The 27,518-nt window shown below is 45.7% G+C and overlaps 2 protein-coding genes across 3 annotated transcripts; both read right to left on the minus strand.

The window, feature by feature from the left end:
* Window positions 1–159: 159 nt before the first annotated feature.
* Window positions 160–18,010, minus strand: LOC120826107 (inactive phospholipase C-like protein 2). 2 transcript variants are annotated; one of them, XM_078081800.1, is made up of 13 exons: window positions 17,867–18,010; window positions 17,288–17,541; window positions 10,916–11,017; window positions 10,376–10,525; window positions 9,853–10,013; window positions 8,850–9,318; window positions 7,532–8,755; window positions 7,186–7,435; window positions 6,795–7,081; window positions 5,874–6,077; window positions 4,132–4,207; window positions 1,320–1,429; window positions 160–1,188 (listed from the first exon to the last, which is right to left on the minus strand). In XM_078081800.1, the coding sequence occupies exons 2-13, from the start codon at window positions 17,531–17,533 to the stop codon at window positions 1,039–1,041; spliced, it is 3,429 nt and encodes a 1,142-aa protein (XP_077937926.1). In that variant the 5' UTR covers window positions 17,534–17,541; window positions 17,867–18,010; the 3' UTR covers window positions 160–1,038. The 2 variants fall into 2 exon arrangements, with proteins under 2 accessions (XP_077937926.1, XP_040044008.2); XM_040188074.2 differs by lacking the exon at window positions 17,867–18,010 and having other exon boundaries at window positions 17,288–17,741.
* A 3,048-nt stretch (window positions 18,011–21,058) lies between these two features.
* LOC120826922 (dynein axonemal heavy chain 3-like) lies at window positions 21,059–26,856 on the minus strand. Its single transcript, XM_040189521.2, has 18 exons — window positions 26,604–26,856; window positions 26,087–26,282; window positions 25,661–25,786; window positions 25,006–25,201; window positions 24,725–24,904; window positions 24,490–24,620; window positions 24,293–24,398; window positions 24,032–24,210; window positions 23,734–23,918; window positions 23,505–23,628; window positions 23,253–23,406; window positions 23,028–23,172; window positions 22,727–22,938; window positions 22,524–22,615; window positions 22,051–22,165; window positions 21,787–21,903; window positions 21,503–21,682; window positions 21,059–21,423 (listed from the first exon to the last, which is right to left on the minus strand). Exons 1-18 carry the CDS (start codon window positions 26,728–26,730, stop codon window positions 21,295–21,297), a joined length of 2,694 nt encoding a protein of 897 aa, XP_040045455.2. The 5' UTR covers window positions 26,731–26,856; the 3' UTR covers window positions 21,059–21,294.
* Window positions 26,857–27,518: the final 662 nt, after the last annotated feature.

Here is a 27,518-nt window from a genome sequence, read left to right on the forward strand (position 1 = left end):
TACGCTCTGTCAGAGCGAATGGAAGGCGTCGAATGACAAACGCCGACAGAGGAAGTGTGCGCGGGAGCAGTTGTTGCGCACCCGCAGATCCGTAACCCAGCTGTCAACTTGCCACTGCACCCTGAACGCATCGCAGTAAAAAAAACAATCCGACGCTCATTTAAAAAAAAAAAAACGAGTTTATTTCCATCCCGACGTTGAAGGAAGCTAATGGTGAACTGCAACCTTTCGCGGAGCTGACCGGGTCGAGCCTCATCTACTGCCTGAAATGATTTCATTCAGGATCAATAACTTATCTTAAATAATCTTCACAGCAAAGGGATCGATACTACATAGTAAAATACTGTACAGTGTTTTGCGCACACACCGTAAGGACTTCCAACACAACAGTATTTGTTCCTTGGAGGCAGACGTCTACAGATCCGGAGTTGATCATTCTGGCGGGTAACTGGTTTGATTAGCACGAGGAATGAAGGAAAATATAAAAATATAGAATTGTATGTCATAATATTTAGAGGCTGGAGGGCTTTCGTGGCGAGATAAAGTGACAAGTTTAAAGTAACAAACATCCTATAATCAAAGAATGTCCCATTTAAACACACCCTGTCACAGTTATGACTGGAATCCTAGTCATGGCTTATAATGGTTGCTGCTAGCGTGTGAAGGCGACAAACATTTTCATTACTTTTCATGCCGAGCTTCGGGTTCTCACTTCGAGACACCTTGCACAGCAGAAGAGGTCGACGTACGGGTTTTGTATTTGCAGTCGAATGCTGAAAGATGAACCTTGGCTGACTGTCTGACTGCATTCAGCTTCCCGGCGTCACTTATCCCCTGAGTCCTTGTCTGCGGCGATCTGACTGCTGTCCAGTGTCCTCTGAGACCGGGCGGCTGCATTTTAAAGCGGTTTTAAAAGGAAAGTCTGACACTAAGGCAAAGCAGGACCACAGAACATTGTAATTACTCAAAGTGTTTTGTAGGAGCAGCTTTAGATGGCGATTTGGTCATTTCCTCTTTCGCTTTGCTTGCCGCGGCGGGTCAGTCCTCCTGGGTTCGTCGGGTTTGGGAGCGGACTCGTTTCACTCCCACGCTCGCCTTGGTGAGGTTTCCGGTTAAAGCGGCATCGTGGACCTGCTTCGTGTTCTCCTGGACTTCAGCTTTGGCGTGCTTCAGCAGGTCAGCCTGACCCTGAGAGAGAGGGAGCAAACCGATGAGTAACCTGCCGGAGGCCAAAAAACACGTGGTGGTGGTATAACCCTTCGGGCCGTGTGTGTGTGTGTGTGTGTGTGTGTGTGTGTGTGTGTGTGTGTGTCTCTGACCTTAAGGATGGTGATGTTCCAGCTGAAACTCTCCAGAGCCCGACTGACCTTGCGACCCCTCAGCCCCTCTTTCGCCGCCAGGCTCGGCAGCTTTTCGTGAAACTCCATGGCTGGAGCCGAAAACAAAACCCCAACAGGTTACAGCAACGTAGCTTTTTAGGCAACTTTGTTGAAGGGAAATTCACAGATCAACCAGTGAGGACATGTACCTTAGATAGCTGTCCAATTAGGGTAAAAAGGTGAAAGTCAAGAATGTTACATATATTTATAGTACAAATTATTTTCCGTTTCAGCCATCCACTTTTTGCTAAACTAAGTATATTCAGCCGGGTGGACGTGAGAAGCAGAGGACGGATCCGTAACACTGAGCCTTGGTGGTGAAAACCGGATGGTTCTATATACTTTGCTATTTTTTTTTCTTCTGTTGTCTTGCTCTGTCTGCGTCCACAAGAAATAGACCAGTCGATATTCAATACTTTCTACTTATCAAAGCTCTGACGTCAGGGAATCCGAGAAGGAGAAACGGGAAGAGCGTCGACGGATCCAAAAGAATGATGCAAAGCAGATGGAAAATCGGAGATACGGCGAGAGGGAGAGCACCAAGTTAAGCTAGTAAAGAGTTTGTGCAATGAGTTTTTGTGTATGTATGTGTGTGTGTGTGTGTGTGTGTGTGTGTGTGTGTGTTCCTTCCTTCCTTCCTATGACCGCCCGGGGCCACTGTCCCACTGTTACCATGGAAACCCGGAAGTGGGTTAACACAGGGCACACATCACTGCGAGCCATTGACGAGAGCCCAGACGTTAAACATGCCAAGCTGGGGACCACACACACACACACACACACACACACACACACACACACACACACACACACACACACACACACACACACACACACACACACACACACACACACACTGAGAAAAGAGTAAATAGATTGGATGTGGAATTTAAACATTCCTCACACAAAATCCCCTGTCACTAAACGTCTGCACACACACACACGTTTGTTGCTGCGCTGTGTTCACACACACACTTAGAAGTTACATGAAAAATAACCTTTATTGTGCGGTTGCTAGGCAACTCGGAGCCTACGTGCCAATGTGATGTGTGTGTGTGCGTCTATTTCCCTGTGAAACCAAGTGAAGCCGATGGAGGGAGCATTATTTCCAAGCCAATACTTGGACAGTGAGCACAGACGGAGAGCCAAGCGGACGTAGCAGGAAGAGTGCATCACCTTCACTTCCTGTCCTCCATCTGAACTGTGAGCATTTTGTGATAAAGTGGTGTTAAAAACTATAAATCCACCTGTTAGTCCCACAGTTAAACAGGCCACAGCTCCCTGGAGGAAAACTGGGAAGCAGCTTCTCAACTGACTTGTTAAAGGGTCAGTTCCCCAAATAACATGTTCTTTCAAAGGACATCGCCTTGACCGCTCATTTGGTGGTTGTATGGTTCAATTCTTACTCATCAGACCATTCACTGAGTCCTGAAATTAAGCTAAAGCTAATGCATGTTAATGGATTATCAAAATGACATAACCCTTGCATGGTTTGTCCAACAGGTAGCACCAACTATGTCTTTGTTTGTTTATAAATAAATAGAGTAGAACATATTAAATTAAATTTGAGAATTAAATAGAAGAAAAATAGTGTATTGTGTCCATTACCCAGAGCAAAGCGTACATTGTTTTGTTTTGAAGAATTCATTTTTTCTATTGATAGTTTTCTATTAGAACTCCAGTGCTTTGACTTCTCACTGGTCTGATGACTTGCCTCCAACGCGTGAGCTGTAGCAACAACAATAGTAGGCCAAATATTTCTGCTTTAAGTTACTTTTTATAAAGTGATGAAGAGACCGACGTCTCAAAACATCATCCATCACTTGACGTAAGAGACTTCCTTGTTTGGATGAAGCGGCCCTTTGACGCAGCAACACGTCCCTGTGCTCTATACTCTCTTCTCCCCGTGTGTTCTCGTCGTCCTGCCTGCTCCGCCTACGCCCTCCATCTTCCCCCGGCTTCCATATCCCTCTCTCCGTTCCAACTCGCTCTGCTGCGACGTAACAGTGCAGACATCCGTCTCTGCCACCAGCCGTCCCGTGACCTGTTTATCCCCCTGAAGTTGTGAGATCACTGGATCGGCATCTTCACTCTGTACAACACTGGAAGAGCTTTGTTCACAGGATCAAACCTCCCATCTGTGCAGCAGCTCTTTATCAGATAAACCTACTGCCGCTTTATATATATCTATGTAGATATAGAAATATATCCACACACACACACACACACATACACCTGAGACGCTGAAGTCCCACAGAACCTCAAATAAAGCTCCGTTCTGAGGATGTAATGAGTTGTCTGGCAGCAAAGTGGAGGGAGAGTTGTAAACAACATTAATCTCTGTCTCCACAATTGCCAAAATTAAACCATGATCTTCTTCTCAAAATATGAATCCCCCCCCTCAGGTCTACCTCATTTCATCTTGTCTTTTCTATTTGTATTGAAAGCTTACGAGCTTGCGTGCATTGGGTTCCTTTAAGGCCATACTTTTACTTTGTAGTCTGGGAACATTGTCTATGTTATTTTAAAAGGCCCTTTAAGGGCTCTGCACTGGGAATTTACCCAATGATGTGATACGTTTACAAGGAAAGAGGATACTAGAAAGGAGGAGAGGGAACGAGAGAAGCAGCATGAGACGGGAGGAATTTGAATGAAGGGAGTTGAGTTAATGACTAGTGGCTGCAGTGTGGACAACCGCAGCGCTAAAGAGGCTCCACACACACATCATAACAAAACACACACAGCTACACACCTCTGGTCTGTATCTGTAGGATCCTGTCGTGGATTCCATCGGAGAGCTCCATCACTGCTCTGCTCGCTTGGACCATCTGCGGACACAGAGACATCTTGTCAGCATGAAACCCACAGCGCTGTAATGCGACACGAACGCACTTCCTATCAGCCACCTTGTTTTCTCCCACTGAAGCACAATGTGTACGATTACTGAATTAGCATTAGCAATGAACAGTTGTTCACGCTTGTTGTTGTTTTACCACAAATTGGCCAATGGACACAAATACACACGCAAGAATGTGAAGGCACCTAAAGGAGGGACATCTCTCTCAAATTGATGAACGGCCGCCAACCCCGCTCACACACACACACACACACACACACACACACACACACGCACACATGAGAAGGGCGTGAGTAGTTTCTGCCTGATTAATTCTGCACTTCCTCTCACCCTGCTGGGACGTGATCCCTGGTGGGGAAAAAAAGAACACTGTTCGACAAATAAGGGATTAACTGCAGTACATCAATTTGACCAAATCCAAGGGACACACACACACACACACACACACATGGTCTTCCTGATTTCCTGTCTTTGTTCTCTCTCTCTCGACTTTCGGGTGGAGGTGGACAATTTGTTTAGCTGAACGACATTCAAATCTATGCTAATGGCTTCAGGAAGCTTTTGTAACGCAGATCCTCTTGGTTGGAAGTAAACCAGAACACACACAAATACACGTTTTAACACCATAATGCAAATGGGCAGTACAGGTCTACGCTGTTGCCGGTGAGAAATAACCCCAGCTCAATTAAAGTGTCACGGTTTATTCACCATCGCTTTAATCATAACCTGATACAACTAGTGACAGATCTATTTGTCTGTTCCAGGCTGCAAAGCCCCCCTCTCCCACAATGCACAAACATGCACACTATAGACACTTTGGGCCCTCTTGACGGTATTTCTATATTGACAATTCATACCACCCAAGTGTCACTTGGGGAATTGCTCTTTCAATTACTGCACATTTTAAAAGCAACACTTTGAAATGACACAACAAGCTGGAGTACCAGACCACATATAGGTGGCGCGTCAGAGTCTAACGTGACCCAGAGGGAACAAGAGAAGACCGTGACTGAGAGAGATCGATGAACGAAAGAAGAGATGAGTGGGAGGCGGAAAGACGGCGGTAGAGACCAAAGGGAAGTATGTTTAAATGTGAGTTATGTAAGAGACGACAGAAAGAAAGTGATTCTATCGAGCAAAATAACAGATTCATCACGCGGTATTCACCATTTGATGAGTTGGCAAACAGACCAATTGACCACTCTGACCTCTATCTTTGTAAGTATTATTTAAAGACATCATTAAATAAATTGGGGCCGTTGAATAACTTCACTCCGCTCGTTCAATGAAGGTTTATTTGGGTGGAAACACGCAGCGGCCAAGAGGAGGATGTTGCCAATGTGTTTCCCGGGCCTTGTTCCTCAGAACAAATGGCGTCGTTGTGTGCTGCAAAACAATGAGAGCCCACTTTGTGCATGAGAATATATTAGTTAAAAAGGAAGCTTTTGTGTGTAAGGATGGGGGGTGGGGGGGTCATTGTAAGGTCAAGCACACAGGAGACAGGGGGGGTTCACAAGCCTGTGATCTTTGTTGCTTTTGTTTGTGCGTTCCTTCAATTTTTTTTTCATGTATTTCAGAAATGAGAAACTCCATCTGGGGAGCGAGCGCGGGGACGGAACTGTCTCTTCCTTCCTCACCATTTCGTAGTTGGAGACCACGCGGCGAAGGACGTCCGGCAGGGGTCCCTGGGGCTCCAGTGCGGGGTAGTGGTCGTGGAGGTTGAACAGCAGTAAGGGCGCCCCGTCTGGTCCTGACACCCTGGAGCCCAGAGCTAGGACGCACTGCATGAGGTTGGCCACCGCTGACACCCCGCAGAGCTCCTTGAACACGGCTACCGAGTTCTGGTGGGAGAAAAAGGATGAGGGCCGACAGATCAAATAACCTGCACGTTGTTTTCTGACCTTGATGAAAAAACAAAACCTGCACCAAGTCTCCCACTTTATTTGTTTATTGTCTTTCACTCTAAAAGTCCCTTCTGCAACAGAGCTATTTGTCTTTTCCTTTGACTATTAATTTGCTCCCCTGTTGTTCTCTCCTGCAGCTGTGCTGATGTAGTCGCTCAGGTTGAGACATAATAAATCAATAGATCCCAACAGTCTTACCACACTGACTGAATATACAGTATGTGTGGCAACCCTCATTGAGCAGTGAACGACAACAGAAAATATAAAAATAAGATAAAAAAATACACAGTATTTACTATTTAATCAAATTTGACACCTGTGGAAATCATTCATTTTTTTGTTTTTTGTTGTGTATAAAATAATTGCTATTAAATTCCAATACTACTGACAATGAACAAGGTAGATTCGATGATGAATGGCGTTTACCTCGGGCTGCAAGAAACAGCTATTTCAATTGTCAAAAGAACATGTAGTCTATAAGATGTAAAACATTCTTATGGTTTGTGTTGTCTGAGATTTAGCCCACAATCAATGCAGCAAATAGTCGGTATTTGTTTTTCCTCATAAGTGACTTGAGTACAAAGATTTTTTGGAATTCTCGTTGATTAATGTTCTGGTGAAGTGATCACGCGTTATTTATTCACTCGTACTCGCCTGCATATTTTCCCTCAGGTCAGTGGCTTCCCTCAGCGGAGGAGCGGCCATCTTGAAAACCTCATCCACAGCCCGGACCCCCGAGTCCCTCAGAGCTGTGTAGTCCCTCCCCTTTCGGGCCTTCCGCACAGACAGCCCCCTTTTGTGAGGCTTTCCACCTCCCCTCCGATTGGTGAGGGCCACGTGCACAAACAGCTTGGCGTGGGGGAGTTCCTCCCCCGTCAGAGACTGGAGGGGTACGTGTCGGTAGCCCGGTTGAAGACACTCCAGGGGGATGGTGTACTGGCCTGTGGTAGAGGCGATATCCCAAATCAAACATGAAACATTAACGGTAAAACCATCTTCCAAAAGTAAACCATGACATTGTTGTGTTTGAGACCCTGAGACCAACCTATGAACTCATCGCCTATGAAATCGTCATCCAGCACCACAAAGCGGACCATGACGAGCTCCGGCAGGTTGATCTGGAACTCGAAGCTCTCGTCGAAGACGGGGTTGTCGCCATTGTGCGTCACCGTCCTGGTGCGGCGCTCCGTGCAGTCGGCGGGGATACCGTGGATCTCTACGTACACGTAGGGGTCCACGACGTCTCCTTTGGTCCCTGAACCGCGGGGCTTGGGCAGGTTCTGGCCGCTTATCACCTGGGAGGCCCGGAGAGAACAATCATGAGTTTAGAGGATTATTCCAGTTCGTTAGGACTCGACATCTTTTGTGGTCGAAGCACTATTCTGGCACACCTTCACGTGGAGCAGCTGTGGAGACACACCGGGCACCGTGTCCCGGGTGTCCGCGCTGAAGTAGGACACCTCCTGCCGCATGATGGCCGGCCGCAGGACGTAACCACAGTTCCCGTTCTGCCGGAACCAGGCAGTGTTCAGGTCCATCATCAGTCCTGCCGTCTGGAAATTCATGGACACAATCTGGCAACCGCACTTCCACAAGTCCTGAGGGTTCATGTTGCTGGAGTCCATGCGCGCGGGGCTGGGGTAGACCCGTGACAGGAAGTGCTTGTTGTGGTTGACAAAGTCTCCGGGGCTCTCGCCAGCGAGACGCACAGCCAGAGACTCGTGAAAGGAACACAGTTCGCAGGGGTTTTGGCTTTTAGATGACGTGGGGAAATCAATGAAGCGGACTGAGCGGCAAAGAGTAACGAGGTCAGAGAGCTCCTTCAGGAGTTGGAACCGCTTAGGAAGGACGTGAAGAGGATCAGATGGAGCGGCCGCTGTGAAAGAGCCACTTTTCTGCACCATGTCCTTCTCGTTTGCTTCAGGCGTCGCCACTCCAATGTTAACTGCTTTTAACCGTTGACCCATCTCTGCCCCTTCATCCTCCTCACTCACCTCCCCTTCGTCCCCATCCGGGCCCGGCCCCAACGTTTTACCCTTCAGTAGGATTCGATGCCTTAGAGCATGCGGCGATGGCAAGTACGACTCCCCTTCGCATGGCGGACCGTTGTATAACTTCTCCCCGAGTATCCTCACGAGATGCTGACACATCACTTTCTGCTGTTGAAGGGAACAGTGGTTCTCGAGACATATAATTAACGGGTACTGCGAGGCGACAAACGCAAATTTTCCGATAGCTTCCAACACGCAACGCAGGGCCAGCGGTGGCGAGAGAGAGTATCCAGTACACACCACCGGCTCCCCGTCGGGGCCGTCCCAAACGTCCACCTCCACACAACGGCAACCCATCTTTAGCGCACGGATGTAGCCGGAGATGTCGGACGGACCTCGGACCTGGTCCTCGATGAGGTAGGTGTTGTGGGAGGAGCTGATGTAGTAGTGGGACAAAGGCTGGGACATGTCCTGGCACACGCCGTGGTGCTCCTTGTCGAAGAGGTGGCACTCTGCCGAGGTGAGGTAGCTGGTGAATCCGTCCAGTGACAGGTATCCCTCCTGCTGGCCCTCCTCCGATGGCTCCTGGGACCGGATGAGCTTCAAGCTGGCCTCCTCACTCACCTTGATGTCACAGTGAGAGATGGGAATTGACAGATTAAGAAAAAATTCTGAAAGAGATGCAATGATGTATGCACGATTAATTAATGTTACCCACTTGAGTCATGCCTTGCTCAGCTTCGAGGAACCTCATCAGGTCTTTGGTGTCCAGGAACTCCTTGTTGCTAGAGAACTGCACCAGCAGAAAGTAGATCTCGGGACGTGTGCAGAAGTCATGGAAGACCTCGATGAACTGCTGCCTGGTGACCCGCTCATTTCTTCCTATAAACCTTTTGCTCTCGACGTGGTCTTTAACTCCAGATCCATTATCTAGAGTGAGCCCGCACATCTTCTCCCTAACTCTCTGAAGCTCTTTGAACCTGTGCTCCACTTTGCGGGCACCGACCCCGGGGTTCACGCTCTGTACCAGCTTAACAGCCAACTGCAAGCGGATCCCTTCCTCGACGTCTTCCTGTCCGTCCGAGTCAGCGGCAGACAAGAACATCTGCTCCAGCCAGCCGAGGCGAAGGCTGTCCTGACTGCTGGCGAGCATGTCCAGGGCATGTTTCCCATACTGCATCAGATACCTGCAGGGACAACAGACAAGGCAGATGAGATTAATAACACCATATTTTCAGGTATTTTACAGACACAAAATTTCTGGAGTAGTAGAATAGCCCTCCGCTATTGCAAATGTAAAAGGACCACGGGAAGAATATCAGCTCACTTCGATATCTCTATTCCCCACAATGTAATCAATAAGGGAGGAAAACCAAAGCTTAACTCACAAGGAGATTATCATGCTGGAATGACATCAAGCTCCTAATTAAATTAGCTAGATTCGCTCCTGCTGCACATGAATCAACTTTAGTCAAACCACAAATTAAATCTTTTGATCAAATCATGCTCTCATTTTAATGTCAGTCAGAACCGCAGTGCAGAATGTGTGTCCACAAAACAGAACCAATAAAACAGAGAAGAAGCACTGATCCTACGATTTGAACATAAAACTGACTATGCTCATGTGACAAAAACAGCTTTTTCATACATTGGATTTGATTAGTTCAGCAAAAAAGATCTGGGAGCCATGCAGACCGCTCCCAGATCTTGCTGTGTCATACCTCAGGCCCGTTACCCAAATGTTAGCCACCTCAGCGGAGTTGGCCACCAGGTCCAGGCTTTCATACATCTCTCCGTAGATGATGGAGAACGCACAGTCCTCGGAAATCTGCTCGTAAACTCCACTGGTGCGGAAGGTTTCTGTGTTGCGACCCGTCCTCACCTAGAGGGTGAGACCACGGGCGATGCAGCAACAAACACAAGACATAGAAAGGACAAAGCATGGTTATAAAAGGATAACCTGCTGTGTGGCAATTGGTTAAACAAATCATTTTAAGATGGGAGAATTTGGAGGGATCTCTCTTTTTATTTGATTGAGGTATTCTGAAGTAATGTCAAACAGCAATATTACCTTCACTCGTGGCATAATTATGTGAATGTGTGAAGCGTCTCTGGGCTCAAATAACATGATCAGAAGAGCTACACGGCGGGTCGACAGGGCGCCAGTTTCCCAGCTCGGTCCGAGAGGACGCCCACGGTGTCGGACTTATTTCGGTTTAGCGATTGTTTCCTCTGGACACTGACCTCTCGTATGGAGGCCAGAGAGATGCGGGCTTTGTCCGACTCCTTCTTGGAAGGCTCCCAGCACAGAGCTTGCAGGCCTGCGTCCAGCAAGTAGTAACGCTGGTAAACGCGGGAGTTGGTTCGGACTTTCTTCAGCTCAATCCCTTCAACCTGAAATGAACGGATGAGGTTTTCACCCGCTGACTTTCGGTGTGGAGCTCGTTCCATTTGCTTTCTGGACCAGCTTTAGTGTCCTGACATGCTCAAAAGTCAACAGCAACCCTCGATGAACACAGGGGACATTAAATATTCCATGTACAGATTAATAATAATTCATAAATAATTCAGTTCCCTTTTATCATATATTGGGGTTTTTAATGTTTTCTCATTATATCTTTACTGTATACTTGTTTTGACCTTGTTTTTCTACGTCTGTCTTGTGTATTAACCACTATACTATATACTCTGTAATCATGCACATTTCCCTGCTGTGGGACTAATAGAGGATTCTCTTATTTTATCCTATTTTCCATGTGGCGGTTTTCAATGCGACGGACCCACCATGGAGTGGATGCAGTCTGCAGCACTGCTGATCTTCTTTTCTGACAAGCTGCTGCTGAAGGACACCGTCTTCTTCCTCACCCGACCAGCACGTGACCCATCCTGGTGAGGAGGGAGGAAATGACATGAAAGGACGTCGCGGATAAAAAGAGGAGGAGCGAGGAGAGAGGGGGGGGGGGTCAATGAGAAGAAGGCAGTTGAGTAGAAAGAGACAGACGGTCATCTCTTTGAACGTTATTATTTGCTTGGGCATGAACATTTTTTTTTTTTAATCCAAACTGGATCTCAGAGGATTAAAAGGCATGTCAGTTTTATATAACAATATTCAAACACAGATTATTTGGTCTACTACATAGCGCCTCCTCCTCCTCCCAATCTTTTACTGATGCTAAAAGCTTTTGCCCTTGGCTGTCACCGTGAATCCATTAATCACACCTGACCAGACAGAGACAGCAGTATTCCAATTGTGCCCCACCGTAATGAGGCCGGCAGACCCAATCAGTTTATCTGAGCTCACCGTATGATTTATTGACCGATTGATCTGATTGATCACAGAGAACAGATAAGACCATATGTGTGGGCGAAATTATTCAATTATGGATGTATCGGAGCCCTGATAAAATCCAATCAAAGACTTAATTGGAGCTAATTTAAGGTCTAAGAAAGATGACTTAACTGTAGATTAGATCCTAAGAGGGACGGACGACACCTACACTCTCAGTTCACTAGTGTCTTACTTACATCAATTCAAGATGTATTTCTACAACACAATCATGTAGGAGTTATACGAACTTCTCCATCTTCCCATCACTGCCTTTCACAGAGTCATCAGCTTCATTGTTTCATCATTTCTTCCGCCTCATCAGGTAGGATCAGCAGGATCAACAGCCGCCCACCACCCACAGCCCCACCCACAGCACCACCCACAGCACCACCCACCGGACTCCACGGTGGGATTCATGCTGCTGCTCCAACGACTTTCTGTCTTTTTTATCACATGACATCTGGGATAAAAACAACAACAAGTATATTTTCTTTGTTAAGGTGTCTCTTGTGATTGAAATAGATAAAGCTAAGAGAGTTTGTAGGTTTTATGAAGTCCAACTAGATCCCTGTAGGCCAATCCACACGTTCACATTTATAGTATTTGTGAACAGCGGCAGATAAATATCCACCCATCACTATTACTCTGATTTCATTCCAATAAGCATTCACATGAGAGCACTTTTATCTTTTATGCGAGATGAGAGGAGGGAACCCTTCATGTGAAAGCCAAAAAGAGATAAGAGAAAGAAAAGATCTTTTGTTGCATCTAAAGAATATGAATGAACATGTGAGAGAGGGGAAGCATAACTCACAGAGGATGAAAAGGTTCCCCTCGGTAGGCGGCTAAGCATCGCAAATCCTCATAGAATTACCTCATTAGAATGGGAAGTGTTACCAATGGCGACATGTTTTTTGTTTTTTTTGGAGCCGGCGTGTTGAGGGGGGTGGTGCTCTAAAAATACACACGGTGCCTTGGGGTGTGATAGGGGTCTGGATAGAGACACAATAAGTGTTTCCTTCAAGAGCCACCTTTTAATCCACGGCAGGAAGAGAAAGGAAAACCATTCAGTTTCAGCCCATTAAAGGGAACAAAATAAAACAATTCTGTGTTTTCATAACGCTTCACCCTTTAGACAGCATCAGCAGCACCTCTAAAATAACAAGACTCAGAAGCAAATTTAAATTTTAAAGCTCATGGGAAAGTAGAATGTGGCGCAGAGCCAACACTTATCAACACACAAATACAGACGCATGCACCTTCCCACAGCAGCGTACAGCACCGTCTCATACTGTGTGCTGGTGGTCTCCGTCTATATCTATATCTCTTCCTGTGTGTGTGTGTGTGAGAGACAATGGTCCTTTCATCTTTTCACCAGCACTAGTCGCAGTGCACACGATACCTATTTAGGAGACTCAAATCTTGCACCATGTTAAAAGTAACAGACGTGTCACTATGGATTATTAGACAAGCAAGGGACTAATGTGCCTTCCCCTAAAAATGTAATGAACCTCACCGGGTGCGTGTGCGCGCCCGCCGTGTTTGCACCAGGATTTGTCCCAGGGGGCCGGTTCAATAGCTGAGATTCAATTATCATGTGTGGAGGCTGTCCTGCAAGTGCTAAATTGACCGACAAAGAGGGACGTAACCAAAGACGTGACGTCACTGTGGGCTCTGAATGCGTTACCCACACAGGATTAAACTGGAGGCCACGGATTAACCTGCAACACATGACTAAACACAGAAGGTGAATGTATTGATTTCGTCAATGCAAAGGAGGCGAGCGCGGCCTTAACAGATTGGAGCACAAACGCAGACACACACGTAACCAAACCACTCTGATAATGATAGAATGTTGTAAGCATGTCCGCTTCCGCCCATTTGTTTTTTTTTTTTCGACTGAGAGAAAGATGAGTCTCCGAAACCACAACTGTGCTTCAAAACAGGAAGCCGCCTGTCAGCTCGTCACAAAGCGTCCTGTGGCGTCGCCGAGGGCCGAGTGAAGCGAGAACACAAAAGACAAAGAAACAGCGAATAAAGAATTCTTTATTCGGCGACGGCAGATGTCACTGAAGGCCTCATTACTCCTAATTCTAATTTTTGATTATTATTTTCAGGTGAGGGATTTATTCATTACTTGAGAGTACTGTTAATACATTTGGAAAATTGCTGCTGTCCCCGAGAACATGTTGACTGATTGAACTGTCGGGACAGATGGATAGATAAGCTGTGAGAGAAATGAGTGAGACGAAGCATATTAGATGCAGTTAACAGAGAAGGACCCACAAGATGACAGAGTCGCATTGCAGAAGATCAAAAAACTTGAGAACAGGACACATACTGAACAGAAACCAAAAGAAAAGAGGACGAGCTAGTAGCTCTTTGGTGGATTACTGTCTATGTCTCTATGTGTACAGAGCCCCTGGTATTTTTTACATTGTTTGTTTGTTCCAACACGCCTGCATCCCTAATTAAAGCATATCAGTCAAGAGAAAAAAATGGCTTTAATCCATTAATCAAGAAAATCTGAGAAATGTTTGTTAGATAACAGATAGAGCAGTAAGAATTGGTGGGGAGGCCGGACTGTCGTCCCTCCAGCCTGGTGCGTTTAACGGCAGATGAAGGATGATTAATGACAAAGTGGCTTCCAGTGTCTCTCACTCTAGTGGCGGGGGGGATGGGGGGAGTTTAGGGGTGATTTAGGGGGACACGTGAGATGCATGGCACAAAGTTAGGGACTATCAAGATCTAATATTTCATTTGGAGATGCGGGTACATTTGTTTTGAGGTTTATGTATGCAACCGAAGCATTAGTTCATCTGAGCACTCACTTCAGAGAGCCAGCAGACAGCAGTGTGTGTGTGTCTGTGTGCATGCTGTTCTATTCATCACCCTTCTACCATGGCTAAGGAGTCATTTCTCCTGATTGGCTGGCCATTAGAAGTGTATAGTTCCAATCAACCACACTGCTCGGAACCACTGCACAAGGCCAATAAAGTGCAGGTAACCATAGCAACAACGATAAGGCTTCATCACGTGCGCCAGCTATCTCTTACTGACTAAATGTGGGTTCAAATGGATGAGAACCTACGCACAACTGCACATGCGTGTGACCGCAGTAGAGGAAAGGACATTAGCGGCAAACGGCGGCTTAACGTGTGGGGCTGCTGGTAATGAAAAGAAACGCGGTGAGCGTTCGCAGTAACTCCACTGCTCAGCCTGATTATAAACCCCGGCCCTTGTGGTAAGCAGAGCTGCAGATGCTCTTTTGCGCCTCAGACCTTTGTCGGAAGTTGGAAACAAAATGAAACAAGTTAAACGTCGACCCGAAGGGGCCGTCTCGTCGTCGAGCGTTAACCACGGTTTCAGCCGAGCAAACGTCACAGGTGCATTTACCGGAGATAAAGAGGACCACTAAGACCATGGAAAGGCGGTTGGAGCTTCGAGTCAGGCGTCGGAGATCAAAGCACCGGGCGTGCTTTCCACACGCCTCAGTGATGACTCGAGGCGAGGCTCACAAACGGGCACACACACACACACACACACACACACACACACACACACAAGCATGACTGGATGTAGACTATGAATCCTTCATCGGCTCCATCGCAATCAGGGAAAGGTTTTGTCCGCTGCCTGTGCTGTGCAGGGGTCAAGCTCATGCTAAAGGCAAACGTACTTTAAAGGGAGCTAAACGTGTTGTTCTGACCCTGCAGGTGCTCAGGGCCGCTCTGACTCACACAACCCCAGCTGTGTCTCACACAACCCCAGATGTGTACCAACGACGCCTTTTGCTGCTTCTTCGTTCTGAAAAATACACGCGGAAAAAACTTGACGCACACAACCAACCACAATGAATACAGATGAAGGTGCAAACACTAAAATGTGCCAAAATAATGCTGCAGTCAAGAGAGGATATGCTTAGCTTAGCATAAGATTTGGAAACAGGGCAGCGGAATAGCTTGGCTCTTTGTACACTTGTTTGTGCAAATCAAACAAAGAAGAAATCAAATGTTAACAAGGGAGTTTTACGGGTGCTGTTGTGCAGATTTGTTACCTTGCCATGGTTGTCTCTTTCTCTTTCCTTTTCGTATTTATGATAAGCTAAGCTAACCTTTTCCAAGAGGGTTTGGTCTTCTAAACTTGAGCAAGAAATCTAATTTAAGACTATTAAGACTATTAAGTTTGTGGATGAGTTGAGTTATTGTTCTTCTTTCACTTGTGGGGTGAGTAATATGGGAGTTAGAAAGCAAACATCTATTTTGCCTAGATGTGTTTTACGAGATGTCAAGTCTGTGCAAGGGCGTGTGCTTTCAAAAGCAAACAAAGAGTGTCTGATGGTTATCTACACATCAAGCTGAACTTGAAAACACACACACACACACGCTGGACATAAATCACATGACTCTTGAGAAAAGCAGTTCTGGAATGTAAAGTTTCCTGTTCGTCTGCCTACATACCACCAAACACTCCTTCTGCGTGGAATCCAGAGTGGAGGCATGAGGGTCGTTTGGGGGAAACAGTTGCACGGACCGTTGCGTCGAGAAGTGCGTCAGGTGTCTGGGATTCAAAATCCCAACTGAATATATGGACAATCAGAAAACATCACGAAACCACAACCGCATGCTTCAATACACGGGTTTTATATGCAACTCTTCGATGTTCTGGATCAGGAGAGTTGGACTCAATTAACACCATTTCTGACCCAGAATGAGACGCCAGGACTTTGGTTTTTTTAATTTCCTCTGTGTCGGACCGGCCGCAGTGTCGTAACACACAGAGGACGGATAAAACCAGGCCTGTTTGTGTGCAGGGAGGTGAAGGAACATTTGTTCTGCGTGTGTGTGTGCGTGTGTGTGTGTGTGTGTGTGTGTGTTACAGAGCGGTAGAATAGTTATGTGTCATCACCAACTGCTCATGACTTAATAACAATATTGCAACATAAACCGTGTGAGGAAATTGGGCAACCGGCCAACTTCCGGCTTGCAGAGAATGAGCCAATGAGACGCAGACGATGTCATGTTTGAATGCCCATGTGTTTACGCGGATATATACAATAACCCTCACATGCCTAGAAGGCCGAAACCATGAAAGCACCACGTCATAGATACAACAATATGACAATATTGAAATGTTTTTGTTGTACAAAAAAATGTGTATGTGTAATATTCATGTCAAGGGCTTAATATAAACAAACTCGACATGAGAGCTCAGATCAGTGTCGGCAGCAGGGTTAATTGGACAGGGGCATTCAACTGTGAGCCACACAGAGAGGGGGGCAGTTTCTCATTTAATCAAAGACTGCAGGAGGTGATTTCAGTTCCTCCTCCTCTCTGGCTCACGGGGGGCTAATAAGTGGCATTTCCTCTGCTGCAGTCGGTGTGTGAAACAAAGCAGACCCTTCTTAAATCAACCTTCCACGACATATACGAGTGAAAAGCTCTCACATTGAGTGTTTTTCCCGCGAGGTCGTACCCGAAGCTGCAAAGTGTATATGTTCGGCACGCTGCGCCTAAAACACTCACTACCATCTGAAACGTGTCATGATGATGTCCATCTTTTATGCACACAAGACCGTGAGGGAGACGAAGGAGAGTGACAGCTTCTCAACAGATGGAGAGGAAGCTGACAGCAAGCAGTCACAGTATTAACTGTTTAAGTTGGAGGTGTAGTATTTACTCATCTATGAGTGTGTTCATTCGCTTTGACTTTATTGTCAGTGCTCATTAATTCTGGTCTGTGCATGCACATTTGATTTGAAAGTGTCCACTCATATACATCCAAGCAAGATGAGCCGTTTTCCCACCTCGGTGGAAACGATGGCCTACCTTGATCAAACTGCTGCGTCGAGGGATTGCTTTGGGTGCCGCGTCGGATCCCGCGCTCTCCCACGTCGGGGACTCGCAGCCGGATTCGTTTTGGACTCTCCTCACGGTGTCCGACACGCCGCAGCTTCCGTTGGACACCGGCTCCCCTCGGCGCGTCTCCGGGCTCGCTCCGGCCCCTCCTGACGCAGCTTTCCGGCCGGCAACCGGTGGGCCGACGCTACTCTTGTTATCTCCAGATTCAGCCATGGTGACACTTTATTATAAAACAAAAAAAATGGGGAGGTCGGGTGGGTGTCGGGGGGGGGGGGGTTCTCAGATCTCTTGAAAGCGACGCGGCTCCGAAAGCATCAACAACGCTGCACGCGGATTCACGCGTGCCATCGTGCTGAGAGGAAAACTTCTCTCTCTCTCTCTCTCTCTCTCTCTCTCTCTCTCTCTCTCTCTCTCTCTCTCTCTCTCTCTCTCTCTCTCTCTCTCTCTCTCTCTCTCTCTCTCTCTCTCGTAGTGTCTTCCTCCAACAAATAGACAAACACACACACACACACACACACACACACACACACTCACTCACCGGGGGGGGGGGGGGGGCCGTAGGGGAGGCAGCGGGGACCGACACCCTCCTAGACGTCCACCGCCTGCGCTCCACACATCTCCGCGACGGCTCGGGTGTGCGCTTGCGTTCAGGAAATGCTCGCACCGCGCAGGCTTTCTGCTCCTCCTCCGCCCGCGGCTACGTGCGAGTCCTCCGCGCACCGGGGAGCGCGAGGACGGCGCGCACCGCGATCCCCTTTCAGAGCTCGCGTTGGAGTCGGCCCCTGCTGTCCGTCAGCTGCCGCTGGGGGTATGAGAGGGGGGGGGGGGGGGGGTAGTAGTCTGCGCACTCGCATCCCTCCAGCGAAGACGCGTCTTTTGGTGCTTTCGTTGCCTCGTGAACTTGTTCGGCTTTATAGGTCAGTTTCATTAAAAGGGACTACTGTTGAGTTGGCAGGTTGTGAAATCCCTCTGTTATTGGTTTGATAGTTTTATTTCTAGAAAAAGGTTAAAGCTTTTTTTTGACCAGTATCCAGGGGCGTAGGCAGGACATTATTTCTGGGGGGGGGGGCAGCTCTGGCCAGTCTTTTATTTGGGGTGGCACTTGATTGAAAATGTCTGTAAAACACCAAAGAATCCCATTAGTATCAGCTTTTAACATAAGTGCTATCCACTTCCAATTACATGTTGTTATTTTGTTAATTTGTAAGACTAAACATGCAATCATTAACATTTTACAGATTGAATAAATATATGTTTATTATATGGCCAGCCCTAAAATAATTTTTGTTTGCCATAACCTGACCGACCCTGTCCCATTCTTCAGCTACTTCTTCCCTTTCTACACCTGTTCTGCTTTCTCCACTAGCTCCTTCTGTTTCCCTTACATATGTTTCTGCATTCTCTGTCATGCTAGTTGATGCTTGCGGGTCTCTGCGTGCTGGCAAAAAACACGTGGATTTTCCTGTCTCCCCCTGAGGCATTTATCATTTTCATCGTGTCATCTTTAAAGCCGTGGCCCCCCCTGGCCACCACGTGGCCACGCCCCTGCCAGTATCCATTTAATCCCACTAAGTATTTGTGACAATTAAAACCAGTCATTAATGCCTAATAAACATTTATTAGTAGCACCAATACTAACCTAACCCAAACCGTTCATTAATGGCACATTGACAGACTGACACATTGACAACGGTGGACTTAATAACAAAACCCTCTAATGATTATTGGCATTTCATCATGATTGTGTCATCATTCATTGTACATATTGAGAAAGTAAACAGTTTAGACTTCAAATGGATATTCTTTTAAAATGCATACATGAACACGGAGTAGAATATGCACCGTGAACTGCACCTTTAAAATCCAATTGAAATCCAGGTCATGGATCTTCCTCAAGGACTCAGGGGGGCATTATGATTCAGTGTTCAAGGATAGATGCTTTTCTCAAGGATAAGAGCCGAATAAAATAAATCAGTTCACCTCTTTTTTTGTTGTTGTTGCCTGAGATGTGATTACCAGAACACAATTTCACTGTGTAAGTTTACACAGAGAGGCAGTGCATCCCGGGCCTCCATATTCCCTGAACTGGAGGGTTTCTGTGACTCTGCAAGACAAACATCACGCTCTAAATAGCTGAAATGATTTTGCTTGATGACACACAGTTAAACCAATACTTACACAACTTGAGGTTAGAGAAACATTTACTGATGCAAAACAGTTGTGTTGTTTGATTTATGTGGCAAAGGTTACCACCATTTTGCCCCATAATAAAAAAGAATAATAAAATAATAAAACAAAGTCAATCATTTGAAGTAATGGTTCTGGAACTTTTCTGGCACGACCCGCTATGGAGGAAGACAAATGTTCACGCCCCACCGGACCAACCAAAATGTAGATGTTTAATTTTTATTACACATTTTGTGGCTGTGCATTTTTTCCAATAATGCAATAAAAAATGTCAATCACTTTTGAGTTAACCAGATTTCTCTGTGCAACCTGTGAAAAAATCCCCAAATGAGTGCAGATCAGTACGAGCCATCTGATGTCCACAAAACACGTTTAACGTGTATTAGTTTCTGCAATGAGCTACTTTCCACTACAAATATTTAAACATCGTTGCACACTTGATACTCCCACTTCATGCTCAATGTTGAGCTTGGATTGGTATTTAGTTTTGAGAGAGGCAACATCAGTCCGTGTACTATTCACTCTGGTAATATGGGAGGTTCTCAATATAGTTCCCTGCGACTCTGTAAAAGTACTGCGACCCGCTAGAGGGTCGCGCCCCACAGCTTGAGAGACACTGATTTAGAGGAGCCTTATCTGAAAAAACAGAAGGTTCCTCCGTTTCATTATCAGCTCAACCCTAACATAAATTGAGTGACTCCAATAAAAGCTGCAGCCCGGGCGTCCTTGCTCAGAGAACTGAAGTAGATTATTTGTCGTAGAGAGTAAACAGAGCCGTCACACTCGCACAGAGTGTTGGAGAACATGTCAGGGTTCTGCTTCTGCTAGTTCCGTTTTCTCATTGTCTTTATATGGAAATGATCATCTAGCTCTCTCTGGGGGCGTTTACACTTTGACTTGAGGAATCCTGCAGGGACTAGGCAGAGAAGGACACGTTGTTTTGAGAACACTATAGCTGAAAGAGACTTTGGAGGGTCCTTTACTTACTGGTGAGCCGCTCGAGATTCTCAATTTGTGCAACTTCAACACACCATTGAACATATAGTAGCATCTGTCACATGCGCTTCCATCAGCTGCATTAAATACTATAGATTTAATGTTGCACTATTTCCTGGCCTATAGTCTAGGGTGGCCGTTCATGCAGCAGCTGAATTCAGACATCTGACGAATTATGTTTGAACCCACAGGGGTCGACCGCAGAGTGCTTCAAGCAGCGCTGACATTAAGACAGAATCAGATGGAAGCAACACTCCCCTCAGACCCAAAGTGGTGGGCTTGAGAATGTGAAACTCAACTGCTGGGGGTTTTAAAGTAAACACATTCCCCTTTACTTAAGCTTCGTGTACTTCTGTCTGTCGTGAAAAGGCTCCGGCCTCTATGGAGATTAAAGGCATTAAATCACACGCCCAGCAATCAGGAATGAAGAGATACAATTATTACAACCATTTGGGCTGAGACCAGTGGAATACTGGTTTGCCTTGGCTGCCACCTAGTGTTTGCCATCAGAACACACTGCTGGTTAAGAGAACACTGCAAACAATGACACAGTTGTTTTGATCTTATTTTGACCGTATTATTGAATGAAAAATGAACCAATCACCCATTCTGAAATAAAAGAGCCATAAAGATGTTAAATGTTTTTTTCATAGCAAAGAGAAGATAAACAGATATATATGTGTTTCTGTTCCAACATATATTCATTTGCAATAATTGCTATATGATAATGATCACATATCACATATCTATATTCTTTTGTTATGACCTCCAGATTTTGATGGACCCTGGAATTAGAGCTTCTCCTTCTCCAGGTAGGTATTGAGGCCTTTTTGGATGTCGTCTAGAAACACGTTGGACTCCTGTAGTCGTTCCAGCATGTTAGGTTGAGCTGTAGCCACCAGCACATGTGTATCCTTCACCTGGAGCAGTGGAAAAAGGCACCTAGTGAAGCATTTTGTGTGGGACTCAACAAGAAGTTCTGTTTCAAGTGAATCGTACCGCTGTGGCGATGATGTCCCTCCAGTAGCTGTCCACAATGGCAAACTTGCGTCCCTCCTCAGGCATTTGGGCAACGATGTCCTCAGAGCTGAAGATGGGCTCAAGGTGGAGCCAAGCAGCTTGACACTTCAACATGGAGTCTAGAATGTCCTGTAGACTCAGCAGCCTTTCTTCCCAATGCTGGGTAAGGACGTAATGGTGAGAATATGAGTAAGTATAGTTTATAAAATGCGACAATAATCCAACAAAAGCCAACGTCGGTGACTTGCGTTGCCATGTCTTACCTTACATTCGGTCTCTATTGGCTTAATGAAAGGTGACCGTCTCATAGTCTGTACCTTAATGATGTGGTCATCAAGAAGCACTTGGATGTCATCCAGTGCCGACACAATATGAGTACCCTGTGATGAGATATAAAATGTATTTAAAACAAGTTGACCTCAACACTGCAATAGTGAAGATGTAGTCTTTGCAAGAAGTTACAATGACAGTCCACTTGGTGGGAGGTCTACTGTGAAAGTGTGTGATTGTATAAGTGGTTCACGCACTGTATCTCTGTGAGGAGTGAAAGAGAGACGGAGCTCGGCCCATTCACTCATCATCTCCTCCATGGATTTTTCCAGAGAGTACTCGTTACTAGCGGACGCTCCAATCTCTTCCAACCTAGGACAGAGGTCAAACTAGAATGACTGCCTCGAGGTCGTTTGCCTCCGCCCCTTCCAGTCACGTTGTAGTCTACGTCCACAACTGGACGAGATATCAATAATTTTATCCTGTTAGACATTTGTGTGATATTTTCCTAGTTGATAAATTCATTATTTTGTGATCTTGTCAGCTTGACCATGAAAAAAATCAAATTCGAATTGATTCTGAACAACCTTGAGGCCTCTGGAGGCATAACTGATATCGGTGAACATGTCCAAGGTCACTTTTCATCACGAGCCACGGCGTTCCTCTTAAAGCGGTACATTCATTTTACATCTTGCATGTACACCTACACAGTGTAACGTCAGCGTCTTACTTATCGGAGAATTTGGAAAGCCCCAGGTCCAACATGTCCAGCAGCGAGCGGCTCGCATCCGGTTTGACCGCAAAGCCCACGGCGCTGCTGATCTGCACACGGACAAAACGTGTCGTGCAATATTAACCGGTCCACCCGATGTGAATCTGACACAGGATTTCAATCAGATGATGGAATGAGACAAAAACGTAAATTCAGCTGACCGCCTCCCAGTGGCGGTCTTTGATGGCGGGGTTACAGATGGTCGCCAGGACGGGCAGGTGCCGTTTGAACTCCTCGATTTTTATTTTGAAGCTTTTGGCCACCCGATAAGGCCCAAAACGATCCAGGAAAGACTCGGTGAGTTCAAGCATGGTTCTCCACATCACGTCAAGGTCATCAGAGATTCTCTCAGCATCCAGGTGAAGGAAAGGACCTAGGAGTTAATGACACAAACAAGGACAACAATATGAAAACAGCTGGGCATCCTGCCTTGCGCTTGCGGTTCGCAAGTGATCGCCTTACCATTCATCCACACTTTTGACATGCTCTGAAAGTTTAGAGCTGTGGTCCAGAGCTGATCATATGGCAGTTTGCCAGCTATCAGAGTTTGGAGCAAAGGGTTCTGTCTCTGTTCCATCTCCAACAAATACTGCTCATGGTTGATACCCTGTAGAACATCAGGGGTATAACGATCATACGGCATGCAATCACCATGCGCATATTTATTCTATCGAAAACATCTTTTACCTCTTGTTCAGTGACAGCGGCCTCCAGGCTGGCAGTGATTCGAGTGAGATTTCTCACGTTGTTCTTTATCTCCTCCATGTTCATCACATGCTTCTTCTCAAAGGCCCGTATCTCCTTGTTCAAATTCTTCAGCCTGAGGTGAAATTCTAATACCCTGAGATAATCAAATGGATGTAACAGTTCCCAATTCAAATTATTAGTTTCACAGTCGTGTGAGAGCAACGTGTGAGAGCGTGAAAAGTGTTCATAAACCTGTTTTGCAGAAAGTCCTGAGCCTGTTCTTTCATCGTGGCCAGATGAGTCCTGCCGTCTTCCAGCTCAGTCAGGATGTTTTTGGGCCAATGATAAACACTGGCATTCAGCCTCAAGTCGTCAGCTAGAAAAGATGATACATTGTACACGATGTCCTGAATTGGTGTAAATTACATTTGTTTGTTTTATTTGAACTGTAATTGTGAATAACATGAGAGGTTTCTCGTACAGGGTAGAGTGGCATGGTCCAGGAGGAAGCTCAGGTGGTATCTCGCATCATCAATCTCATCTATCAGCTTGCGAGTGGTCACATCACTGGTTATTTTGATATACTCGTTGAGAAACGCTAGCTCCTCTGTGGTTTCTGGAGTGCTTCTGATGGTCTCGGTGATCTCCTCATACTTCCTACATATCCTGGGAAATAATGGTTAATATTCTCTTTCTTAAACGTTTAGTAAACGTTTAGCTGATTTGCTGTAAAAACCCCAAAAATACAGATGTTGAATTTATGAAAAGTTTAACCTCACCCCTCATTAAGCTCTCGGTGTTCCTTCATTTCAAACATGATGATCATGTCTTTCAGTCTCTCAACACGCTCACACAGGTCATCATTCAGCTTGCCAGCATGCAGGCAGAACATGGACAAGGGCACCGTGACATGCAGGGAGGCAATCTCCTCCCGTAAGTGATTAAAGCTCTCAATTTCCTGAGGATTGAAAAGGGAGCGAGGACTTAGACAGCAAAGACCAATCGAAAATGAAAGATTTGAGATGGAAAGGTTCAATTACATCTCCAAATCCTTCTAACGACTGTCTGTCTTTGAGAAAAGATGAGATTTCCTGCTTTGCTGTCTGGTCCAGTAGACTGCTGTATTTCTGATAAACGCTCAAATACCTGAAGAAAGAGATGTGGTGTTAGCAGCGCCTCGACAGCTGCTAGGACATCTGAACGCATGAAAGGTATGAATACGACATTGTGACATTACTTCTTAGGTCCCACGATGTTCTTGTGGAAAACGTCTTCGGCTTTGTTGATTATGTTTGTAACCAGCGACTCATCAACACTGACAGTTCGTAGGTAAAAGTTCTTTACATCGTCAAAGAGGTGAAATTCCACCTGCCCAAAGCGTTTTAGTCACAGATTATATTGGTTGTTGCTCAAAAACTGAAACAGCAACGTGTGTTGTGTATTGTTTGTCATATGCTTAGGGAATACTGTACCCGCGGGATCTTCTCGGCACTGTTGATGATTTGCATGAAGCCTCTGCGGATGAACTCCCAACATTCCTGAAGGCTCGGACTAAAGTCGATGTGAGGCTCGTTCACCTGCAGCTCAACCAGCAGCACCTGAGAGTGAATATACTTCATCTCATCGAACACCTCGCCAAAGTCATTGCCCTCCTGAAGAACAAAGAGCAAAGTACGAGTAGATTTTGCTTTCGCACAATTTCATTGAGACCATCGTAACGAGTTCGGAAGTGGACGTATTTTTTTTACCAAACCTCATGTTTAGTGAAGACAAACAACAGGTCCTGTAGTGATTCTACCACCAAGCTTCGGAGCTGCATTGACATGAGAGCAGCCACACAGCTAAAGAACTCCTTGACACTAACTAGAGCGTCCTGCTCGCCCTCGTGTACGAGGGGCGACCACAGGTTCTTGGAAGTGTCGATGAGTGAAGCACAGCGAGGCAGCCAACTGAAAGAAGAGGATTGTTCCGTTCAGTTTGAGCTATTTTCTATTGTTTTTGTTTTGTTTACACAACCTCATAGATAAAAAGAGACATGCCAGGGGAGACTGACATACAGAGTGATGGTATGCACGTAGGTGAAAGAAGCTAGCTTCTACAAGTTACAGCGGCTCATATTTCTGTCATGCAGCCAGTCGTCCTACAGGGCCGCTACGTGGTCACACAGGCTATAGGACAATCACACAGAAAAGGATGCAATAGAATAATGAAGTGAGGCGGTGTGTAAAGCAATCCCCTTAGAGGCGGTCAGACAAAGTGGACATGTCGGTAACGTGAGACTGCATCTACGACAGGATTAGCTCTCTTAGTTGTGTATACTGCAGAAAGGACATGCTACATAATTAAGTCTGGACACCACAGTGTGGTCTCACTGGTTTGAGACAATCTGGCATGTTGGCAGTACTCACTTTTGGACCAGTTCATCCCTTGTGGTTTGGCACTGTCTCTGGACAAACTCTTCAAACTCAGATGGCAGGAGGGGGAGGCTGGTGGAGAAAAGGTCTCCCAGTCCAACAAATCTCAAAGAGGAGAAGCTGAAAAAAGATTGTATCTGTTGATTTTAGCTTGTATATATTCTATTTGCAAAAATGTAATAAAGAAGATTTGATGCATGCAAAAAGACACATAAATACATACAAAGAGCCCTTCTAAAAATAAGTTTGGAGGCTGTTTTTTGTGATATTCTAATTCACATATTGTTAATCCTCATTGTGTTATAATATTACCAAATTACCAGGCCATTAAGGAAGCTGATTTTCAGATTATTTAGCAGGATTTGAAAGAATATGTTAAGCATAATCTAGCTCACTGAATGTGTAAGGAACTTGTATTACCTGCTCAGCCAGACATCCTGTAATAGGATCATTATGTGACCGAGAGCATACAGATGTTGGCCTTGCCACGTGTGGACCTTCTTGTAACTAGTGTGCCAAGGCACTGGCCCGCGGATCACCCTCCTGGGAAAGGACTTGGGGATGCTGGATATGGACAGTCTCTGGCACTCAGATGGGTCCATTAGAATGTAGTCCACTATAAAGGAGCCACATCAAAGACGGATAGATTGAACAGAATGATCAAGTGTAATTTTCAAGGCAAGTACAATGATAATCAACACAAGCACCAACTTGACGGACTGATTTTTCAAACCCACATGATATGAATGAAAGAATTAAAGGATTGGAATAATAATTGATTGTGTTTGATGTGTTAACAAATACATAAATAGCAACAGAAATAAAGAACAGCTGAAGCCGAGTTCTGAGTATATTTTGCTCAGACGATGGTACTTGCTTGTGTTCAAAATGTCCAAAGTTGTCATTGAATATTCACTAACACTCTATTGTTTCCTACCTATGCTCTTCGTGAGAGTGAAGCAATACTCTCTTTTGACCTCTTCCTGTATGTTTTCCCTCATAATCTTGTCGTGTATATTACTATCCTCAGTTTCGGGAGGCAGTTGGCGCATGATGTTCATCATCTGCTGAAGTGGCTGGGCTGCCAGCAAAGAGCTGGGGACACCATTGGTGATATAGTATGTATACCTCTATGGGAGAGAAGTTAAGATTAACGATGTGTCAAACAAGGTGAATCAGACGTTTCTAATCAGCAACTAACTAGTTCATTACAGAATGAATTGATACTTGCTTCGAGGTCTCTCTCCGTAGGTTCTGTCTGCATGGCCCTCATCATCTCCTCTTGCCTGTGTAAGATGGCCAACTGCTCCTGAGGACTCATGGGTCGGCGACTGGGAGTAAAAATGTTCCTTGATTTAGACTTTTGCCTTCGAGAGAGTTAAGCAAGAGAAGATGCATCCGCGTGAAAGCGTAAACAAATGAGATAAAGTGCTTCAAGAAAAAGCACGTGAAAGACAAGCTATTGCTCAAAATGTGTATATGTGAATAACCTTGTATTTGATGTTATTGATTGGCTCCTTCCAGATGGGTTTGATGCTAAAAGCCTGATTAAGATCCAAATACATTCTGAGAAGTTTGCAGGGCAGATTTTTGATTAAAAAGAAAGATAATAGCAATACATTTTTTTAAAGAAAGAACATTGCAAATGTTAACAATCTCACACAGACCTGAAAGGATACAAGCCCCTACTGGTTTTGCCAGGGATTTACTTAAAGGGCTGTGCTGGACTTTGTTAATCTTGAGTCCCTGCGCCCGGGGACTGTAGTTATTTCCGATAGATTCACTGGGAGTACGGTGGTAACTTAGCTCCTTAAAGGGAGCTGCCAGTGTCTGAGAATTGGCCTGAAGAATG

Source organism: Gasterosteus aculeatus, chromosome 10 (genome assembly GCF_964276395.1).
Source record: "Gasterosteus aculeatus chromosome 10, fGasAcu3.hap1.1, whole genome shotgun sequence".
In the NCBI taxonomy this organism is placed as follows: Eukaryota; Metazoa; Chordata; class Actinopteri; order Perciformes; family Gasterosteidae; genus Gasterosteus; species Gasterosteus aculeatus.

Coding starts and splice junctions, on each gene's coding strand:
- LOC120826107 (XM_078081800.1), bottom strand. CDS start 17,533: ATGGCTGAATCTGGAGATAACAAGAGTAGCGTCGGCCCACCGGTTGCC. Junction 11,018..17,287: donor GACGCAGCAGTTTGATCAAG/GTAGGCCATCGT, acceptor CCTCCTCACCAG/GATGGGTCACGTGCTGGTCG. Junction 7,082..7,185: donor CATAGGCGATGAGTTCATAG/GTTGGTCTCAGG, acceptor CCTCTACCACAG/GCCAGTACACCATCCCCCTG.
- LOC120826922 (XM_040189521.2), bottom strand. CDS start 26,730: ATGATGAACATCATGCGCCAACTGCCTCCCGAAACTGAGGATAGTAAT. Junction 26,283..26,603: donor CACTCTCACGAAGAGCATAG/GTAGGAAACAAT, acceptor GCTCCTTTATAG/TGGACTACATTCTAATGGAC. Junction 24,211..24,292: donor CGTTAGAAGGATTTGGAGAT/GTAATTGAACCT, acceptor TTCAATCCTCAG/GAAATTGAGAGCTTTAATCA.